A 19,077-nucleotide genomic window follows, 5' to 3' on the forward strand; every position below is an offset into this window, starting at 1 on the left:
TGAGCCGAATCTGGGGTTAACATGATTTGTGGAGCTTCCTCTGGTGTTGTGATCGTGGTATTCACTGACCTTTGGGAAGTATTTTGACATGTACATAACATGGGTGGGGGGGAAAGGGAGCGCGGGGAGATCAAATTAATGAGTGTTGATTAGAGCCTTCACGTAAGTGGTTGTAGTAGCTACGGCTAGCTACAACCACTTACGTCAAGGCTCTAATCAACATGAATTAATTGTTATTTTTGTTATCATAACCCCCCCCCCCTTCCCTTCCCTCCTCCCCCCTCACGCTCACGAGCATAGATATATATAGAACACACGAGCTCCATGTAACGCGGAAGTGCAGTGGTCTCACTCGCCGCCGGAAACGGAAATAGCGACCTAGCTTTAGTGTGGCTAACACTGGGGGGCTAACTGACATAACACAGACGAGTGGATGAAGAAGCCACCTTCTGAAGTCTAGTGGACGTGTATGTGTCGTTTCTTTTGCATTCAGAAAAAGGGGCCATAGGATTGGACATTGATGTCATTTGGTGGAGGAACACAAAACGGCGGGTGAGTCTGGACAACATAGTGAATTCAGCAGCAGTCAGCAGCAGCTATCCTTAGCTGGCTGGTCTAACATTAGCTCACAATCATGGCGGTGTGTTTTGTGCTGTAGCAGCGCGCCGCCTCCAGCTAGTTGTCAGTTATTAAAGATCATTTTCTACAATTTGTCTCTTTCTAAATCATACAAACGTATATCTCTCTCTCTCAAAAGGTTCACGTACGTAACGCTATATCGCTCTCAACATACAGCAACATTATACTTCTTGTTTGTTGTCTGCAATTGGCACAGAGTCGGTCTAGACTACTACTAGCCTACATCCCCAAAAACGTCAACAATAACAAAACGTTAACATTATGGGCGAGCTATGTAATTCTCTGTGCAACGGCTCCACATTTAACATCTTCACAACATCAAATCTCAGTTCTGTTGATTCTGTTCCCCCGAATGTTCCTTGGACTGCTAGTCTAGACTAGAGCATTGGATAACATGCCTTCCTTTACCCACGTCCACACACCAGTACATAAATCCACTGACACCAATGCAATGATGAAGGACCACAATGGAAACAAGCCTATGGCTTTATTGTGTTTATTCGAATCCTATTGGTAAATGGTGATAATGTATACCTGTTCATCCTGTGATCAAATGTATATGTATGATTACATTCTAAATCGATAAACTATTTCTATCTATCTATTCTATGTGTCCTGTCAAAATTCTAGCCGCCGCAGCAAATGGGACCAGCCCGAGACAGGCTCTTGTTTGGGTGGGATGGGGGAGGCTGAGGCTGCACCCACTGGTGCCCTGGATGCAGCAGCCGCTGTGGCTGCCAAGATTAATGCCATGCTGGTGGCTAAGGGCAAACTCAAGCCCTCACAGATAGGCAATCCTGGGCCTCCTGATAAGGTAATGAACATTCTCTGCCAACATTATGGGAAATGCACTTACCGTCTTCTCCAGAGTTATTGATTAAACATTTTATTAACAGATTGCAGAATGGGTACTACAGTACGGCTCAATACACACAATTGTTAAGGGGATGCAGACCAGAGAAAGACTTTCGTCTTGTTTACATGATCAGGGTCCCCTATTTTCAATTCATAACATTTATGACATACACGACATACAGATACAGTACTGTTACATCCAGACATTTATGACATACAAGATATAAGATATACAAATATACAGTACTGTTTATTTACAGACATACATACAAAATATATACATTTGAGGGGGAGGAAACTGTACATTGGGGGGGGAAGAGACATCTACCAGTGCTTTTTTTAGAGCGGTTTTGAAGGTGGGTAGGGAATCACATTATTTTACGGCTGTGGGTAGGGCGTTCCACATTGTTGTGGCATAATTGCGAAACGTGTTTAGTCCCTTGTTTGAGCCGAATCTGGGTTGGACATGATTTGTGGAGCTCCCTCTGGTGTTGTGGTTGTGGTATTCACTGACCTTTGGGAAGTATTTCGACATGTACATGGGTACCTGATGGGTACTTGATGAACATTGTTACTCAGCTGATGTTGTGCTCTTCCTGATGACTTGTCATACATAACTTGTAAGTCGCTTTGGATAAAAGCGTCAGCTAAACTAAATGACTAAATGTAAATGTACCTTAGTGGTGTAGTGTATCTTGTAGACCAGGCCCATTGCAAGTTGCTGTACTCTGTCGTCTACTCTAAGCCATCCTAGGTTGTCAAAATGGGCAGAGGTGAGGTGGGTTTTAGGAGTAAGGTCAAGCAGTAGTCTGACCAGTTTGTTTTGTGATGTTTGTAATCTTGTTTTTAGTGCCTTTGAGGTGCTATGGTACCATGAGGTGCAAGCATAGTCGTAGTACCCTTGAATGAGTGCTCCTGTAGTCTCCAGGGTATTCTTGTTTACCAGAGAGGAGATCCGGTACAAGAATCTTGTTTGTTGGTTGACTTTTTTGATTACATTGGTTGCCATTTTGTCACAGGAAAGATTTGCCTCTAGCATGGAACCCAGGTATGTAATATCATCTTTCCTTGTGACAATATTGTCACCCACTGTAACAGAGAAGCCGTTGGCCTTGCTGAGTTTGTTATTTGATCCAAAGAGAATGGACTCTGTTTTACCCAGGTGTGTAATGATCAGCGAGCCAGGTGCAGATTCTGCCGAGTTCTGAGCTGAGGGCTTTTTCAACCTGTAACTTGTCCCTGTCGGAGACCAGCAGGGCTGAGTCGTCCGCGAACAGGAACAAGTTGCAGTCACAAGCTGATGACATGTCATTTGCATAAATTAGGAACAGTAGCGGTCCTAGTATGCTTCCTTGTGGAACACCACAGCTCACTGTGAGGGGGGGGGGGGGGGGGGTAGTGTACCGTTTACCTCCACCTTACCGATTGCATCCAGCTCACTGATGAACTATCAAAACCAATCGCTTTTAGTTTGTCAATCAGAATGGAGTGATTGACGGTGTCGAAAGCCTTTTGGAGGTCCAGCATCACCATGCCGCAGTATTTGCCCGCGTCCACCTCTTGTTTGATGTGGTCGTTCAGACAAGAAGATCCCAATTTCACAATTACACCTATTTCCTCTCGTTCAGTAGAAAGCTATCCGGCTGCAAGATAGCATAGCTGTTGGCAAAAAACACCTCTCCTGGAGTTTTAAAGCTAGGCTAGTGGTCCATATTCGCTTCCTTCATTTGTGCTAAGCTAGGCTAGCTTGCAGCCGGATAGCTTTCTACTGAAAGCATGGAGAGGAAATTGGTGTCTATTAGGCCTGCCACGATAACACATTTTGCTGGGCGATTAATTGCCCCCGAAAATATCGCGATAAGCGATATTATTGCGACCGGTTAGAGAATTTTTTTGAGAAATTTATTTCCCAAAACCTTTATTTTGAAGCCCACCGCTCCGTCTTTTCCGGTTTTTAAGACTTTTATTTTGAAGCCCACCGACCGGACCGGAAGTATTGTTGTGATTATCCTAGCCGACAACTTGTCTCGTCCGGTTGTGTTTTTTAGTTTTAACGTTAGCTACTAACGTTAGATGCAGCTACTACAGGCAATCAACGATGAGGAGGAAGCGTCAAAGCAGTATATAATAGAATAGCTGTGGTGCGTAGGCACTGCAGCACGACTCGAAAACGACCCGTTATAATAAATTAATTCATGTTTAACTTGTCCCCGTCTCCAGTCCTTTGACTAGCCCCACCCGTTCATTGTAAACAATGATGCATGTAATTGTATTAACGTTATTCTGTGTTATTCTAACGTTACACTACAAATAACGCTACTTGGTTAAAAGGAGCAACACTATTGAGAAATGTAGTTAAGCTATATGTGGCGTTGCTACTGCCCCACGGAGCTCCCGTGCTGTGCTCTGTAGTAACGCCAGCGGCCCCCCACACGGAGAGAGACTGACAAGGGGCACTGGTTCCGCCTCATTAAAACAAACGCGCAAATAGCAATTAATCGCGCCCGTCAAAATCATTGCATTCATTTTAATTATCGCGGCAATTAATCGATTTATTGCTTATCGCGGCAGGCCTAGTGTCTATCATCTTCTTCTTCTTCTCCTCTCTGGAGAAGACGGTAAGCGACCTACCCAAAAGTTATCTCCTGATCATGCTAACAAAGACACAGCTCCTTAAAATATGTTCTGTGTGTGTGCACTTCTTGTTTACATTTTTTTTTACTCCTTGTTCACTCACCACCTTCCGTAAGGCCTTTCTGGTTCTATGCGTGCATCGATTTCTTTAATAAGAGGCTACGTCTTTGTTAGCCAATATGGCTAACCAATATGTTATGCCCCAGCCTAGGGGGAACCTGGACATGACATAAAAGGACCCTTCCCTCCCCGCTCCCCAGATCGGGCACAGATAATGATGATGCAATGCCTTTTTATTAACCCTTTTCCCGCCAATAACGGCGTACGACGGGTTTCAAGTTCATGCGAATTCTGCCAATAACGGCGTACGCCGTGATTCTGATCATAATTTCATATTTTCGCCATGGTATTCATATTTCACTCACGGAGCCTTGTCAGATGCTGCGGGACTCAGCACAACTCTGCAACGCTTCAATACTGCCACCTGGTGGCTGATCGGCGAGTTGCCAAACCGGAAATGCCCGTTGCAGCTCGGTCCGTCCCCTAATTCTGTCCGGCCACTCGTTTATCGTCACAGGACTCAATACACACACCGTGGATATGGATCATTGCCATAACTCAATAATCGACATGATTTGGGCGTGTATTAGTAATATACAAACCGGAAATGGATCGCCTAGATCCCCACCACATAACTGGGATCTGTTTGCTCCACTCATCGCCCAACGGTACGAGGAGACTGACGTGAGTTTCAGCGTTTTTGTTTATCATTTTCGATACAAACTGCTCTGATCAATATATCACCCATATATACATATATACATGAAGCATCTAACGACTATCACAGAATTATAAACGACCCCCCCCCCCCCCCGTTCACCCGCGCATGATCAGTCATAACCCTTAGGACCCTTAGGGGGGGGTAGTGTACCGTTTACCTCCACCTTACCGATTGCATCCAGCTCACTGATTAACTATCAACTAGGGGTGCACCGATGTATCGGTCGGGTATCGGTATCGGCCGATAAGTGCCTTGTTGACTGCAATCGGCCTATCGGCCGATAAGCTCGAATGTGCCGATGGCAATAGCCGATAAATATCCATCAATTTGTGTAGCGTCAAGACAAAAAAAAGTTCACTCGCGACCTACCTGCACAACGCCGCCCCCGGCCCACACACACACACAAGCTACTGCATCAAAGTTACTACTTATGATTAACAAGGCATTCGTTTTGTGGCATTAACGTTATATAGTTAGTGTTACACGTTCATAACATCAGCATATTATTTACCCGAACGTAGCAAGCGTTCATACTAGCTCAGTTCCTTCCGTTGCTCACAGAGCCCTGAGTTTTACCCATTCTGCAATCTGTTAATAACATTTTCAATCAGACACATGTATAGAAAGGCTTTGTTTTATTATAACATTAGTTGCAGTAAAATCATTATGCCTCATTTAAGTCATCCTGCGGAGCTAAAAGCTAAACGTCAGCCGCGCCGTGTTGTTGTTCTAGAAAACCTCGTCAACTCAAAATCAATGGCGGACAAAAGCAGGAGTAAAAAATGCAACACGCTTGCCGATTGGTGGTAACAGCAGAGGCGGGTGCAAGCGGTGTGTGACGTAATTGGCAGAATCGACTTGTCAATCAAAATGTCATTGGTTGAGACAATAGTATCTCGCTGCAGCCCAGCAGGTAGACCATGCTGGGAGAACTAGTATCTAGCTGCAGCCCTGCAGAACATACTGGGAGAGAGATAGTGCTATTTCTTGATGTTTCCTTTTTTTTAAGTAAGTAAAGAGGCCTATGTTCATATCGGTGAGCACAATTTGTAAGACAAATATACAGTAGTTTAATAAAAAAAATATATATATATTACAAAAAAAAAATATTACAAAAAAAATTTATATTTAAAAAGAAATTATCGGTATCGGTATCGGCCGATTGTGTTAGTTGAACAATTGGTATCGGTGGCAAATTTTCATATCGGTGCATCCCTAATCAAAACCAATCGCTTTTAGTTTGTCAATCAGAATGGAGTGATTGACGGTGTCGAAAGCCTTTTGGAGGTCCAGCATCACCATGCCGCAGTATTTGCCCGCGTCCACCTCTTGTTTGATGTGGTCGTTCAGACAAGAAGATCCCAATTTCACAATTACACCTATTTCCTCTCGTTCAGTAGAAAGCTATCCGGCTGCAAGATAGCATAGCTGTTGGCAAAAAACTAGAGATGTTCCGATACCATTTCTTCCTTTCCGATCCGATTCCGATACCTAAGCTTTGGGTATCGGCCGATACCGATACTGATCCGATACCAGTGCATACATTAAAAAAAAATGTAAAATTAAATTATATAAATTATAATTTTATTTTTTTATTTTTATATACAGCTACTGTTTTATATACGGTATACTGTTTTTTAGTAATAACTAGAAAGTAATGGTATTTATTCAACAACAGGTGATTGTATTGATTTGTATTAGTATCATTAATCAATGAGTGGGGCTGCAGCACTGCAGATATACCCTACTCCAATGATCCACACGGACATTATTAGTTGCTGCACTTGCTACCAGAAGGCTCCGGTTCAGTTAGTAGTAGAGGCTCTGTTGTGATTTTTGCACAATAAATATTCAACATTCTCTTTTGAGACTCCGCCTCAGACTCTTATCATTTGGCACTAAAAGCTAACATTGTCACCAATATGGCTGTCCGCAACATGTCATTAATTGTGTACGCGAGGTTAGGGGTGGACGGTATGGTCTAAAATTTATATCACGGTATAATTTGAAGCATAGACGGTAACGGTATATATCACGGTATCAGTGTTTCTGTTAGAATAATTTTTTTTGCCTGATAGGCAGGCTATATAAAGAATGACATCCTCAAGGCATGTAGATTTATAATATTTTAACTTAAAACTAGGCTACTTTTGCGTATAAAGTCATTATATTCCAAATAAAATAAGTCCAGAGTCGAGACTCCTGCTCCCATTGCAAACAGCGGGGCTGGATTTTGCTAGAAGCATATGTAGCTGCAGAGCCGCAGAGCGAATTGAATTGAATAAGAATTGAGACAAAGGTGCCACTCATCCTCAGCTTTAAGAATTGACAATTGTGTCAACAAATTGACACGTGTCAACAAATTGACACATGTGTCAACAAATTGACACATGTGTCAACAAATTGACACATGTGTCAACAAATTGACACACAAAATGCTTAGAGACGATGGGGGTCAGAACGGCGCAAGGGTGGGGGGGCGCTGTTTGACGGGCCTGTGACCAGACCTGAAAGAGCCACTGGCTCTGCGGCTCTGCAGCTGCATGCTATTCGCAAATCCACTGCTGCACGCCTTCCTCCCGGCTCCCGCTGCTGCCGTCGTTATCATAACACTACACACATGTCGTAATGTTTACAGCAAACTGTAGTTGATCACCAGGTATGTTTTATTAACGTAGAATAATTCATATAAGAAAAACGATAGGGAAATATCTTACCTTTCTCCACTGGTTAAAAATGCCAGGAACTGAAATTGAAACTTGCTGTGCGCCGCAGTGATATGTGTTTATTATGAAATGACAATTGCGTGTTGACACGCCCACTGCGCGAAGCCTCCTAAATAACTTTTTCCAGTTTGCACATATCTATTATCTATGACTAATTCTATCTATTTTTAGGGGCAAATGCGATTGAAATACTCGCGCTGTGGTTACATGACGTCATTGCTATTTTAGAGCTGCTCTACCGGTTAAACGGTATAGTCAAAATCCATACCATAGAGCAAATTAATACCGTTTATACCGTATACCGTTTATACCGTCCACCCCTACGCGAGGTGGTTCAGTGACGACGCTAACGTGAGCTAGGTTAGCTAGCATGAGCTACCGGCAGATGGAAAGACTAACGTTACTGGTGAAAATGTGATTTACGTTGGAATACTCCTTTGCCAACTTGCTGTACTTTGCTTGCAGGTCTGCAGCCATTATTGCTGGATTATGAATAGCCCCAACTTTAGCCAAGGTAACGTTATGGCTAAACCTTTAACGCTAGCTTTCGGTTAGCTGTTCAATGCTAATAACACCACCAAGCGAACCCATCTGAGCTCCCTGTCAACACTGCTCTGTCGGGAGGATGGCATTTAAGAAAGTATCTGCTGTTAAAATGACAAACAGCATTGACACTTTAATTCACGTCGGTTAAACACACGTTTGTTTTATAATGCTCACTCAACAGACCGCAGTGTTGTTGATAAATTACGTGGTATCGGAGCGCAGCATTAGAGGGTACTCGCCGATACCGATACCAGCATTTTAGGCAGTATCGGCGGCATTTCCGATACTGGTATCGGTATCGGAACAACTCTAAAAAAAACACCTCTCCTGGAGTTTTAAAGCTAGGCTAGTGGTCCATATTCGCTTCCTTCATTTGTGCTAAGCTAGGCTAGCTTGCAGCCGGATAGCTTTCTACTGAAAGCATGGAGAGGAAATTGGTGTCTATCATCTTCTTCTTCTTCTCCTCTCTGGAGAAGACGGTAAGCGACCTACCCAAAAGTTATCTCCTGATCATGCTAACAAAGACACAGCTCCTTAAAATATGTTCTGTGTGTGTGCACTTCTTGTTTACATTTTTTTTTACTCCTTGTTCACTCACCACCTTCCGTAAGGCCTTTCTGGTTCTATGCGTGCATCGATTTCTTTAATAAGAGGCTACGTCTTTGTTAGCCAATATGGCTAACCAATATGTTATGCCCCAGCCTAGGGGGAACCTGGACATGACATAAAAGGACCCTTCCCTCCCCGCTCCCCAGATCGGGCACAGATAATGATGATGCAATGCCTTTTTATTAACCCTTTTCCCGCCAATAACGGCGTACGACGGGTTTCAAGTTCATGCGAATTCTGCCAATAACGGCGTACGCCGTGATTCTGATCATAATTTCATATTTTCGCCATGGTATTCATATTTCACTCACGGAGCCTTGTCAGATGCTGCGGGACTCGGCACAACTCTGCAACGCTTCAATACTGCCACCTGGTGGCTGATCGGCGAGTTGCCAAACCGGAAATGCCCGTTGCAGCTCGGTCCGTCCCCTAATTCCGTCCGGCCACTCGTTTATTGTCACAGGACTCAATACACACACCGTGGATATGGATCTTTGCCATAACTCAATAATCTACATGATTTGGGCGTGTATTAGTAATATGCAAACCGGAAATGGATCCCCTAGATCCCCACCACATAACTGGGATCTGTTTGCTCTAGGGATGTCCGATATTATCGGCCGACCGATATTATCGGCCGATATCGGCAGTAAAATGTGATATCGGAAAATATCGGTATCGGTTTAAAAACAAAAAAAAACAATAACAATATTTGTTATATATATTATATCCAGTGAAATTATTAGTTACCTGAAATTATTCATTTTTTTGGACGGGGAAACCCTGCATATATCGGTATCGGTTGATATCGGTTGATATCGGTATCGGAAATTAAGAGTTGGACAATATCGGAATATCGGTATCTGTAAAAAAGCCAATATCGAGCATCCCTAGTTTGCTCCACTCATCGCCCAACGGTACGAGGAGACTGACGTGAGTTTCAGCGTTTTTGTTTATCATTTCCGATACAAACTGCTCTGATCAATATATCACCCATATATACATATATACATGAAGCATCTAACGACTATCACAGAATTATAAACACACCCCCCCCCCCCCCCCCCCCCCTCCGTTCACCCGCGCATGATCAGTCATAACCCTTAGGACCATGTACAGTTGAATTTTTTAATATAGCGTCGATCGGTATCAAACTGCATTTGATGATCTAATATATGCATTTGTGCCTATATCTCACGTTCTGGGAAATACTGCAGAAAACGATAAAAACATATTTATACTCTAGACTAGACGGTATTTTCGTATGAATGTGTGAAATGAAAAAGTAAAACGTTCCTACATCCTGAACGATAGGTAATCGATGTTGAATGGGCCATAGTAATGTCAATTTAGCAATACAATTTAAAAAGTTATAGCCCTGCAAAGAAGGTGAACATCTCCATAGACTTACAGTACTGGCAGAGATCAAACAGCGATGCATATAAGCGTGGCAGAGAATGGGTTAACAGCCAAAAGAAAGGTACTTGCATAAATATATAAAAGACCTAACATGGACACTACACACTGACAAGTAGACAAATGTACTGAGACTACTGCTGGTTTGGAGGGCGACAAGAGACGGGTCTGTTCCGCTGCTGTTATCTGTGTGTGTGGGCTGTAGCTTCCAGGCAAGTTGTTTAAGTAGGAGCCAATCAGCATCCACCAGCTGACCATCATCTCTCTGCACACACACACACAGACGAAAGAAGGAGAGAGAGACACACACACACACGCTCACAGACGAAAGAAGTAGAGAGAGACACACACACGCTCACAGATACCGCTTTTAAACCGCCCGGGCTCCGGTTCAAGCTCCAGCTCCGTTCTGAACCCTCTGAACCTTGGTGCTCTCTGGCGAACCACCCCGCGTTTACACCCATTTAAGCAGAACCAACATTCCACCGTCTCCGTCATCAATGGGGGCATTACTCAGGCGGAGGATAAAATAATGCGTGGAGAGCGAGCCTCAACGCGCGAGCGCTAGGGCTGGGCGATATGACGATATTATATAAATATCGGGTACAGTTCATTAACGATACACTTTTTAAACGTATCGTGGATATCGTGATGTTTTGCCCTCGCGTTAGAGGCCGCCGCGGCTGAGATGAGACTTGCAAGCGCAGTGCTAAATGCTTTCCTCTCCCTCTCCCTCTCGCAGAAAAAAAAAAGTCAGTCACACACACACTTGCCCAAATTACGTAATGAGATTCGATTAAAATGTATTGTCATTATACAGCACAAGTACAATACACCATCCAACCAGAGTGGATAAATTAATTAAACGTAATTTTTGTTTGTTGAACCAACAGTGATTTGAAGTTGAACCTGTGACCAGGATCCACAGCCAGCGGACTAACGAGTTGAGCTATTCAGTCTGATGTTAAAACTGAGTGACTAATCCATCATTTACACTTGTGCGTTTGTCCCTAATTTTTAGTATTTGCATTAATAAATCAGATGTCATGCTAATATGTCATGTTCTACAGTAGGACTTACTACTGTGATACCCATTAAAACAGTAATTCGAATAATAGAAGCCTACTTTGCTGGAATGATTCATTTCAAAGTGTGTGCGCTCGCGAGTTGAGGCTCGCTAAGCCTTTCTCCACGCATTTCTGGAGCATTTCTTTATCCACTCTGGTTGGATGGTGTATTGTACTTGTGCTGTATGCAGGGAGCGAAATTAACTTTTTGACTCACCGGCCAGTGGCGGGTAGATGGGAAGAGTCTACCCGCCAAGCATATTTCTTACCTGCCAAATTTTTTTTGATTAAAAAAAATATATATATATATTTTATATAATTTTTTTTTAAATAAAATATATATTATATAATCATACTTGTAGTTGTATTATCTGCGAGACATCGCCACCACGCAATAAGTCAAAATGCTTGCTATCTGCAAACAGCTCCACTGTCTGTGTGTATACTTGAGTAGCCTCCAGCTCCAGCAAGGATTCTCCGGCCCTGCAGCTAGACCCTATATTCAGCTAGACCCTACATTCAGCATGCAAGGATTCTCCGGCGATGCAGCTGGACCCTATTTAACGTTACGGTTCTTTTGTCAAATCACATTCAACATGCCCTCGGCCTCAGCTAGAATACGCATTCAATCAATGTTATAAGACATTGATATCAGGAGCTATCTGTAGCTACTGCTAGCCCGGTAGATAACGTTAAGACAATTTAGTTTACTGGGACAGATGGATCTAACGAGAGCTAGCTAAGCTAGCTAACGAGGGAACGGAGGTATTATGCACTCGAGTAGACTATTGCTGGAGCATTTGTTGATATCAGTAGCTAGCCAGCTAGATACCGTTAGACAATGCCTCGTCATGTATTAAACTAAAAGTGAATAGTTGACTGGGTCATTGTTTAAACAGTAACGTTAGCTCATGGAGGTCCGATATAGACTAGAGCAGACGGAAGTAAACAAGCCAAATGATAGCTTCCGATTGGTCATTTCCTTTTTTTTCTCATGAAACCAGTCACGTCACTCTACTGTGATTGGACCGTTGACTTGAGTGCGATGTGGGACTTGTAGTTTTTTAACGATCTCGCGGCGGAGAAAAAAAAGACGAACGGCTATAATCTGTACTCGCACAAGAGTATCGTTATGAACTACACGCCACACGGCGGACAGCCCTCTAAGTGTCATGCGCCAAAGGTAAAAACAGACCGCCCCTGGCGGGCGGCGGGCTTTAGTTTCGGTCCCTGGATGTATGTATCTTCATAACAATACATTTAAATCTAATCTTGTTTCGAGAGCAGTCGCAAATCGCTTCCTGTTGAGTGGAACGCCGACTCGCTACTTTCCCCCGTTCACTCATCTTGACAGCCTAGGATACGACACGCCCACTGTTGACGTCACGGTTTGCAAGGAAAAACCAACTATTTTCCGGTGCCAGCTGAGCACCGATTTGTCACGTTCTGAACCAATTAATCCCGGTGTGAACGCGCCGGCCAGTGCGAGATTACGTTCGGGAACCGACTCCAGCGCGGAGCCTGGCCGGTCTAAAAGGGGTAAGAGCGCACCTCCCAGTATGACTCGGGGTCGTAACACACAACCAGGAGATTGATTTATTTTTATTTTTTATATAACTTTGGCCATTCCGCTGGCTCTTCTTGCGTTTATCGCTTTTTTCTGACCGACAGAAACAGGTTGAATGGGGGTAGAGATGGGGGGAAGACAGAAAGTTACGGCTTTGTCCGGGAATCGAACTTGCTACCCCAGATCCGTGACGAGCACGGTTGTCCCCGGCGCCGAAATAGCGCTCGAGGTACGCGGTGAGCTACTGGAGCTCCCCCCAGGAGATTGATTTAACCCAGGTTTATCACCATGTAGGGTCCTTTAAATGTGTATAGTGTCGGAAGACTGTTTTCTTCTTCTTTACACTATTCTTGTTCAGGCTGTGGGTGTTGGAAAGCCTCAGATAATGTAATTTCTTCTTTACACTATTCTTGTCCAGGCTGTGTATGTTGGAAAGCCTCAGTCGTCAAAGGCCAAGGATGATCTGGTGGTTGCCGAGGTGGAGATCAACGACGTTCCTCTCACCTGCCGGAACCTCCTGACCCGCGGACAGACGCAGGACGAGGTCAGTGTGAAGAATCTGCGTTTGTTGATTTTCCACTAACGTGTTGTGGCCTTGTGGAGTGTTTTCTCCCTGCCGTCCTTGTGGGGTTCCGTCATATAGTCTCACTGCTCTGTCCGCAGATCAGTAAAGTGAGCGGTGCCGCGGTGTCCACGAGGGGACGGTACATGGCTGCAGACGAGAAGGGCAAAGCCCTGCCAGGGTGAGTCCTGCCTCTTTCAAACGGCACTGCTTCTTTCAAACTTTAAACGTCATGTCTGATCACAGAGACGGCCGATGGAAGAGCCATCTGCTGTCTGTGATCAGACATGACGTTTCAAGTTTTTAGTTTTATTTGTCACATATAAGGTACGTGTACATTACAGTGAAATGCTTGGTTCTGTACGAGCCCCCTGAGATTGTGCTTCATACAGTAAAAAAAGTTAAAAGAATAAAGGCCAAACACTATACAAAATATACAATATACAAACTAAAGTATAAATGAGGTACAAAATGCAAACCTTTTCAAGTGCAGAAATGAGGCGGGGATGTAGTGCAAATCTTTGAGTAATAAATGGATACAAATATGGTGTAGTGTTTAAAGTAGTGCTGTCAGGCGATTAAAAAAATTAATCTAATTAATTACACGATTTGTAATTAATTAATCTAATTAATCACATTTTAATCGCATAACCATTTTATGCCTGATATTCTATATTCTATAATCATATTTCAAATTGCATGTGTCCGGATGGCAGAATTCAGTACTTGTAGGAGCCAAAGCTATATTTAGGTTATTGTATTATATAATTGTCATAATAGAACATTCTAGAACATTTGTGATGTCACAGTATGATGTCATGGTCGAACAGTCTAGAACATTTGTGATGATGTCATAGCCGCACATTCTAGAACATCGAACATTCTAGAACATTTGTGGTAATGTCAGCGCCGAACATTCTAGAACATTTGTGATGATGTCATAGCCGCACATTCTAGAACATCGAACATTCTAGAACATTTGTGGTGATGTCAGCGCCGAACATTCTAGAACATTGAATATTCTAGAACATTTGTGGTGATGTCATGACCGAACCTTCTAGAACATTTGTGTATCTATACAGTATATTCAGCTAGAGCTGCCGCGATTACCGCATTACCGCGGTATCGCTGTTACATCACGGCCACCGCAGAGTAGGCTGAATACCGCATCACCGCTGTTTTTTATAATAATAATAATAACGTACCCTCCTCTCGTTGGGCTTGCGGCTCTGCAGATATACCCTACTCCTCTATCGAGGTTCCAAGCGACCCTATTGGGTACCAGAAAAGTCACGTGAAACATTGCAGACCACTGATTGGTCAGAAGAGCGACGCGTTGATCAGAGCGCATCACAATACGGCTAATAACGTAACGTTAGCTTTAGCTCCCCGCCGGAGTGGACTACCATCGCTCCTCAGGAGTACTAAACGAGACATAATGATTTTACTGTCTGCAACGAATGTTATAATAAAAGCCCTTCGTTCTATACACTTGTCTGATTGAAAACTTTATTAACAGACCGCAGAATGGGACAACTCAGCACGCTCTGAGCAAAGGAACTGAGATATGAATTGAGTATTGCTTGGCTTGCTATGGTCCGGTAAATACGCTGATGTTATTGAACGTATAACTATATAATGTTAATGCCATTACTTTATAGTAATAATAATAAGAAAGGGTCGGGGGGGTAACCACCCCTGACCGCGACACCGAGTGAACGGCGCACGACCAGAGGGGAAACTTCGAATCCGTGTTTCACTTTCAATAACGAATGCGTGCTTGCCGAATCCCAAACAATATTCATGCTGCAAAGTCATCCTCTAAAGATAGACATTTAGACTAGAGGCAGGCTATATGCAGGGCTGTACGTTAACTTTTTTTGCACATAGCACTGGTGCTACAGAGGTTGATAGTTTTGTAGCACAGGCCAAAATCTTGTAGCACAAGTATAAAACATGTTATATTTGTAACAGTCACAAATGTGCCTATTGTATTTGTGTTATTTAGTTGCAGTGCCATGTTTGGCTGTCATTTAGTATATCGCCATGTGTTATTATTACTATAATAGTAATACTCTCATATGCTATTTTCAATTAATATCATAAACAACATAAGGAATATTAGCATAATTTTGAGTGGACTGAAGGAATGAGTCAGCGTTAATAGTTTTAAATGCAAATAATTTATTGAAACATAGAAGTGGGGTCGGTTGGGACACACACACACAATGGGGGACCCTGATGTAAACAAGACAAACGTCTTTCTCTGGTCTGCATCCCCTTAACAATTGTGTGTATTGAGCCGTACTGTACTGTACCCATTCTGCAATCTGTTAAATAAAGTTTACATTCATTCATTCACACACACTGTTTCAACTCACCACCCCTGCATCATATTGTAGTCTAGTCTGTCTTCAAACTTCCACTCCTCTCGAAATTTTTTATATTTGAATATCAACATTATCTGTCCATCCTCAGTTTACTATAATATACTCCTGTCCTGAGTCCTGACTAGTGACTTCATCGTCTTTCCAAACGCACGCACGCACACACACACACACACAGGGAAGGGGAGAGAGTGCCCCCCCATTTCCCTTTCCACACTGTGTCTGCTGGCTCTGCCTGTGATCAGGATTAGCTTGTTAGCTTGCTAACGTTGTAGTGATTGTAATGGTACATAAACGTTAATTTCGGGCGATGTGCGCATAAAGGAATGGCGACGGTGCAAAGCATGTAGATGCATTTGACCCGTTGCGAGAAAAAAAAAACACCACAGACTTATTTCGGGACGTGTAGGCGCACTGCTGTGTTACGCAGCAGCAGTGCGCACCAACACGCTGCTCTGCTTGCAAGCACGGATAGGGCGGATATGACTCGTCGAGTTGTCACGGAGTTTTTTCAAAATAAGAGTATCATATGCACCTGAATGTTGCTAGCTGTCGAGCCTAGTTATTATAGCTGGAGCTGCGCGTGGGCAGAAATGAGACCCGCTACAGGATTTTCAAAATAAGAGTATCTATATGAACCGAATCCCTATCGCACCAGTGCTAGTGAAGTAAATCCATTCATCGCACAGACCGCTGTTGCTGTAGCACGTGCGAGATATATCTCGCACTGTACAGGCCTGCTATATGCTATAAAGAGTAGACTACTACTAAAAAAAATGCATTCAAACTTTTTTTTTAAATTTTTTGTGTGCGTGCGGTAATAACCGCGGCGCAGGAAATATTTTGCAAAGTTGTGCGGTAAGGAAAACATCAATACCGCGGCAGCTCTATATTCAGCAATTCTCTCAGCCAGGTCAGTGTGCATCTTTGGACCATCCATTTGGATATCTTTGTTTTACACTGGAGTGGCTGTGTACATAATTTTTCATTATCAACGAACGTACTACTCACGAGTAAGTAATTTTAACCAGTAGAGTGGAACGTCTGCCCTCATAGTACTGTATCTACAAATCATCTTCCATTGATTAATTTGCTTAGATTTTTCAGGTCTAGTCAATTTGAGCATGGTGTTATTCAGTCAAAGATACATTTTTTTTATTGATATTCTCATTTGGTTCATTACAATTTACTCAAGCCTAGTAACAGACACGGTATTTCTGACACTGGGAATACATAGATGGCCCTAGAATCAGATACCAAGAACATGCAAACGGACCATATAAAAAAAAGTCTGTAAATGTGTATTCTATTTTCTTATGGAATGAATGAGATTAAAAAAAAAAAAAAAAAAAATTTTGAGTTAATTTTCATAACGCGATAATTTGCTGTGTAATTAATTAATCTAATTAACGTGATAAACTGACAGCCCTAGTTTAAAGTGAATGTTAAAGGTGAGTGTAAGTGCAAGACGTGCCGACGTGCTGGTACACGGGTCGAGCGACGCTACGCTTGCTAATTATGCTTGAACAAATGTATTCACAAAATGGATCGCCAGTCAACATTATTCAAGATGTTTATTTGTCATATGCACAGTTAAACAGACAGTTACACTGTACAATGAAATTCTTACTTTGCTAGTACCCCTTCACACAGAATCACAAAATATAGACTTAAACTATAATTAAAAAAAAATGTAATGCTAAAATAAAGAAATCTTAAAGATGAATAAAGTAACCAAAAAAAAGAAGGCACAAGTGACATAGGTAGATTAACAGAGTGACAGAGGATAATAATAATAATATAGTAGTAATAATAATAACAACAACAGTAATTGCTTTGCAAATGGTCATGATCTTATCATTATGGTCAAGTACTTATGATTACTTTCCATAACTATTATTTCATGCATTTCTCTTTACAGGTGCATTTTGCTATGTATTTTTTTTAATAATGTGACATGATTAACGCAAGCAAAACATGCGATTAATGCGCTGGAATATGTCATGTTTATAGCAATGTAATGAACTGTGCCAGTAAGATAGCAGGAAAGCCCAAGAACATTGATGCTGCTGCTCAATGTTTGGATATTAGGGAAATGGGAGGAGATTTTCCTCCTGCTAATGTGAGGTTGGAATGAGCATAAAGAGTGGTTTGGTTTTTTTCTCCTTAGTTTGCATTCAGTCAAGTAGTGTTGTCATCACGATACAAAAATGTTTACTCCGATACCGATACCAGCCTAAAACGATACTACAACAAAAACCTAGGATTTTAAAGTAAAAAGTAATGGAATATATGAAATTAGATGACTGAACAGGGAAAATTGTTTATAAACAGTGCCGACACTGTTGATATGCCCACTACGCGCTCTCTCACACACAGTGCTCCGGTCACGCATCCACTCAAATTATAGAAAATACAGCATCAGGCTATTATTCTAAAAGTATCGATACTCCCTCCCTCATCCTCTACACTGATCGACATTATTCTCACCAACAATCCTTCTAGCTACCATTCTGGGGTCTTCAGCGATGGTCTGGCCGCTCATTGCGCCATTGCCTGTGTTTGTTCTGGCCTCTCAGTCAAACGCCCCCCAGTACTCGTGACCAAGTGCTGTGTGAAGAAGCTTGATATGCAGGCCTTTCTCAATGACACTGCTGCTGCAGACTGGGAGAGACTCAACTTATTCACCTCCATTGAGGATGCTTGGTCTTACTTTAAGAACACTTTTGGCCTTATCATTGATAAACACGCGCCCCTCTGAAACGATACCGGACCAAGAATCGCCTTAGCCCCTGGTTTTCTCATGACTTGGCTGAGCTTGTACGTTGAAAGAACACTCACTGGCGAAAAGCTCGTACCTCTAAGGGTGCTTTCTCACTCACCATTTGGGTCCGTTCCGTCCTTGGGTGCGAACTTCCCCCCCTCCCTCTCCCCCCTCTAGTTTGCGTACACACTCAGTCTTGGTGTGCTCTGGGTTTTGTTTACGGTTTGCGTTTTGAGCGTGTAAGCTTGCCGTAGGCGATGATGTCACGCTCGAACGTCAACATAAGAAGAGTTTTAACACGGCGGTGGAGACTGGATGCTGATATATAGAAACAAATAACCAATAAATATGAAGTTATATTTGAACCTCTGTTGTCAAGCCTTGTCAATATAACCTAGGGCTGGGCGATATGGCCAAAAACGTTAACGCGATAAAATAATTTTCATATAACTCGATATCGATAATTATCGTCGATATAATGTCTGTCAAGTTTAATTAACTTCTTATGCCCGGCGCCGATGGAC

General features: G+C 42.7%; 1 protein-coding gene across 1 annotated transcript in view; it reads left to right on the forward strand.

Moving 5' to 3' along the window:
- The first annotated feature begins 403 nt into the window (after positions 1–403).
- The window catches only part of khdc4 (KH domain containing 4, pre-mRNA splicing factor), a 40,434-nt gene continuing 21,760 nt past the window's right edge, over positions 404–19,077 (forward strand). Inside the window, exons 1-4 of the mRNA XM_084335827.1 lie at positions 404–552; positions 1,270–1,453; positions 13,259–13,384; positions 13,504–13,583. Of these exons, the coding sequence (XP_084191953.1) occupies positions 521–552; positions 1,270–1,453; positions 13,259–13,384; positions 13,504–13,583 (422 nt within the window). The 5' untranslated portion in view covers positions 404–520. The remainder of the gene's footprint in view (positions 553–1,269; positions 1,454–13,258; positions 13,385–13,503; positions 13,584–19,077) is intronic.

The sequence above is a fragment of the Notolepis coatsorum genome, assembly GCF_963971535.1.
Source record: "Notolepis coatsorum genome assembly, chromosome: 19".
Taxonomy (NCBI): domain Eukaryota; kingdom Metazoa; phylum Chordata; class Actinopteri; order Aulopiformes; family Paralepididae; genus Notolepis; species Notolepis coatsorum.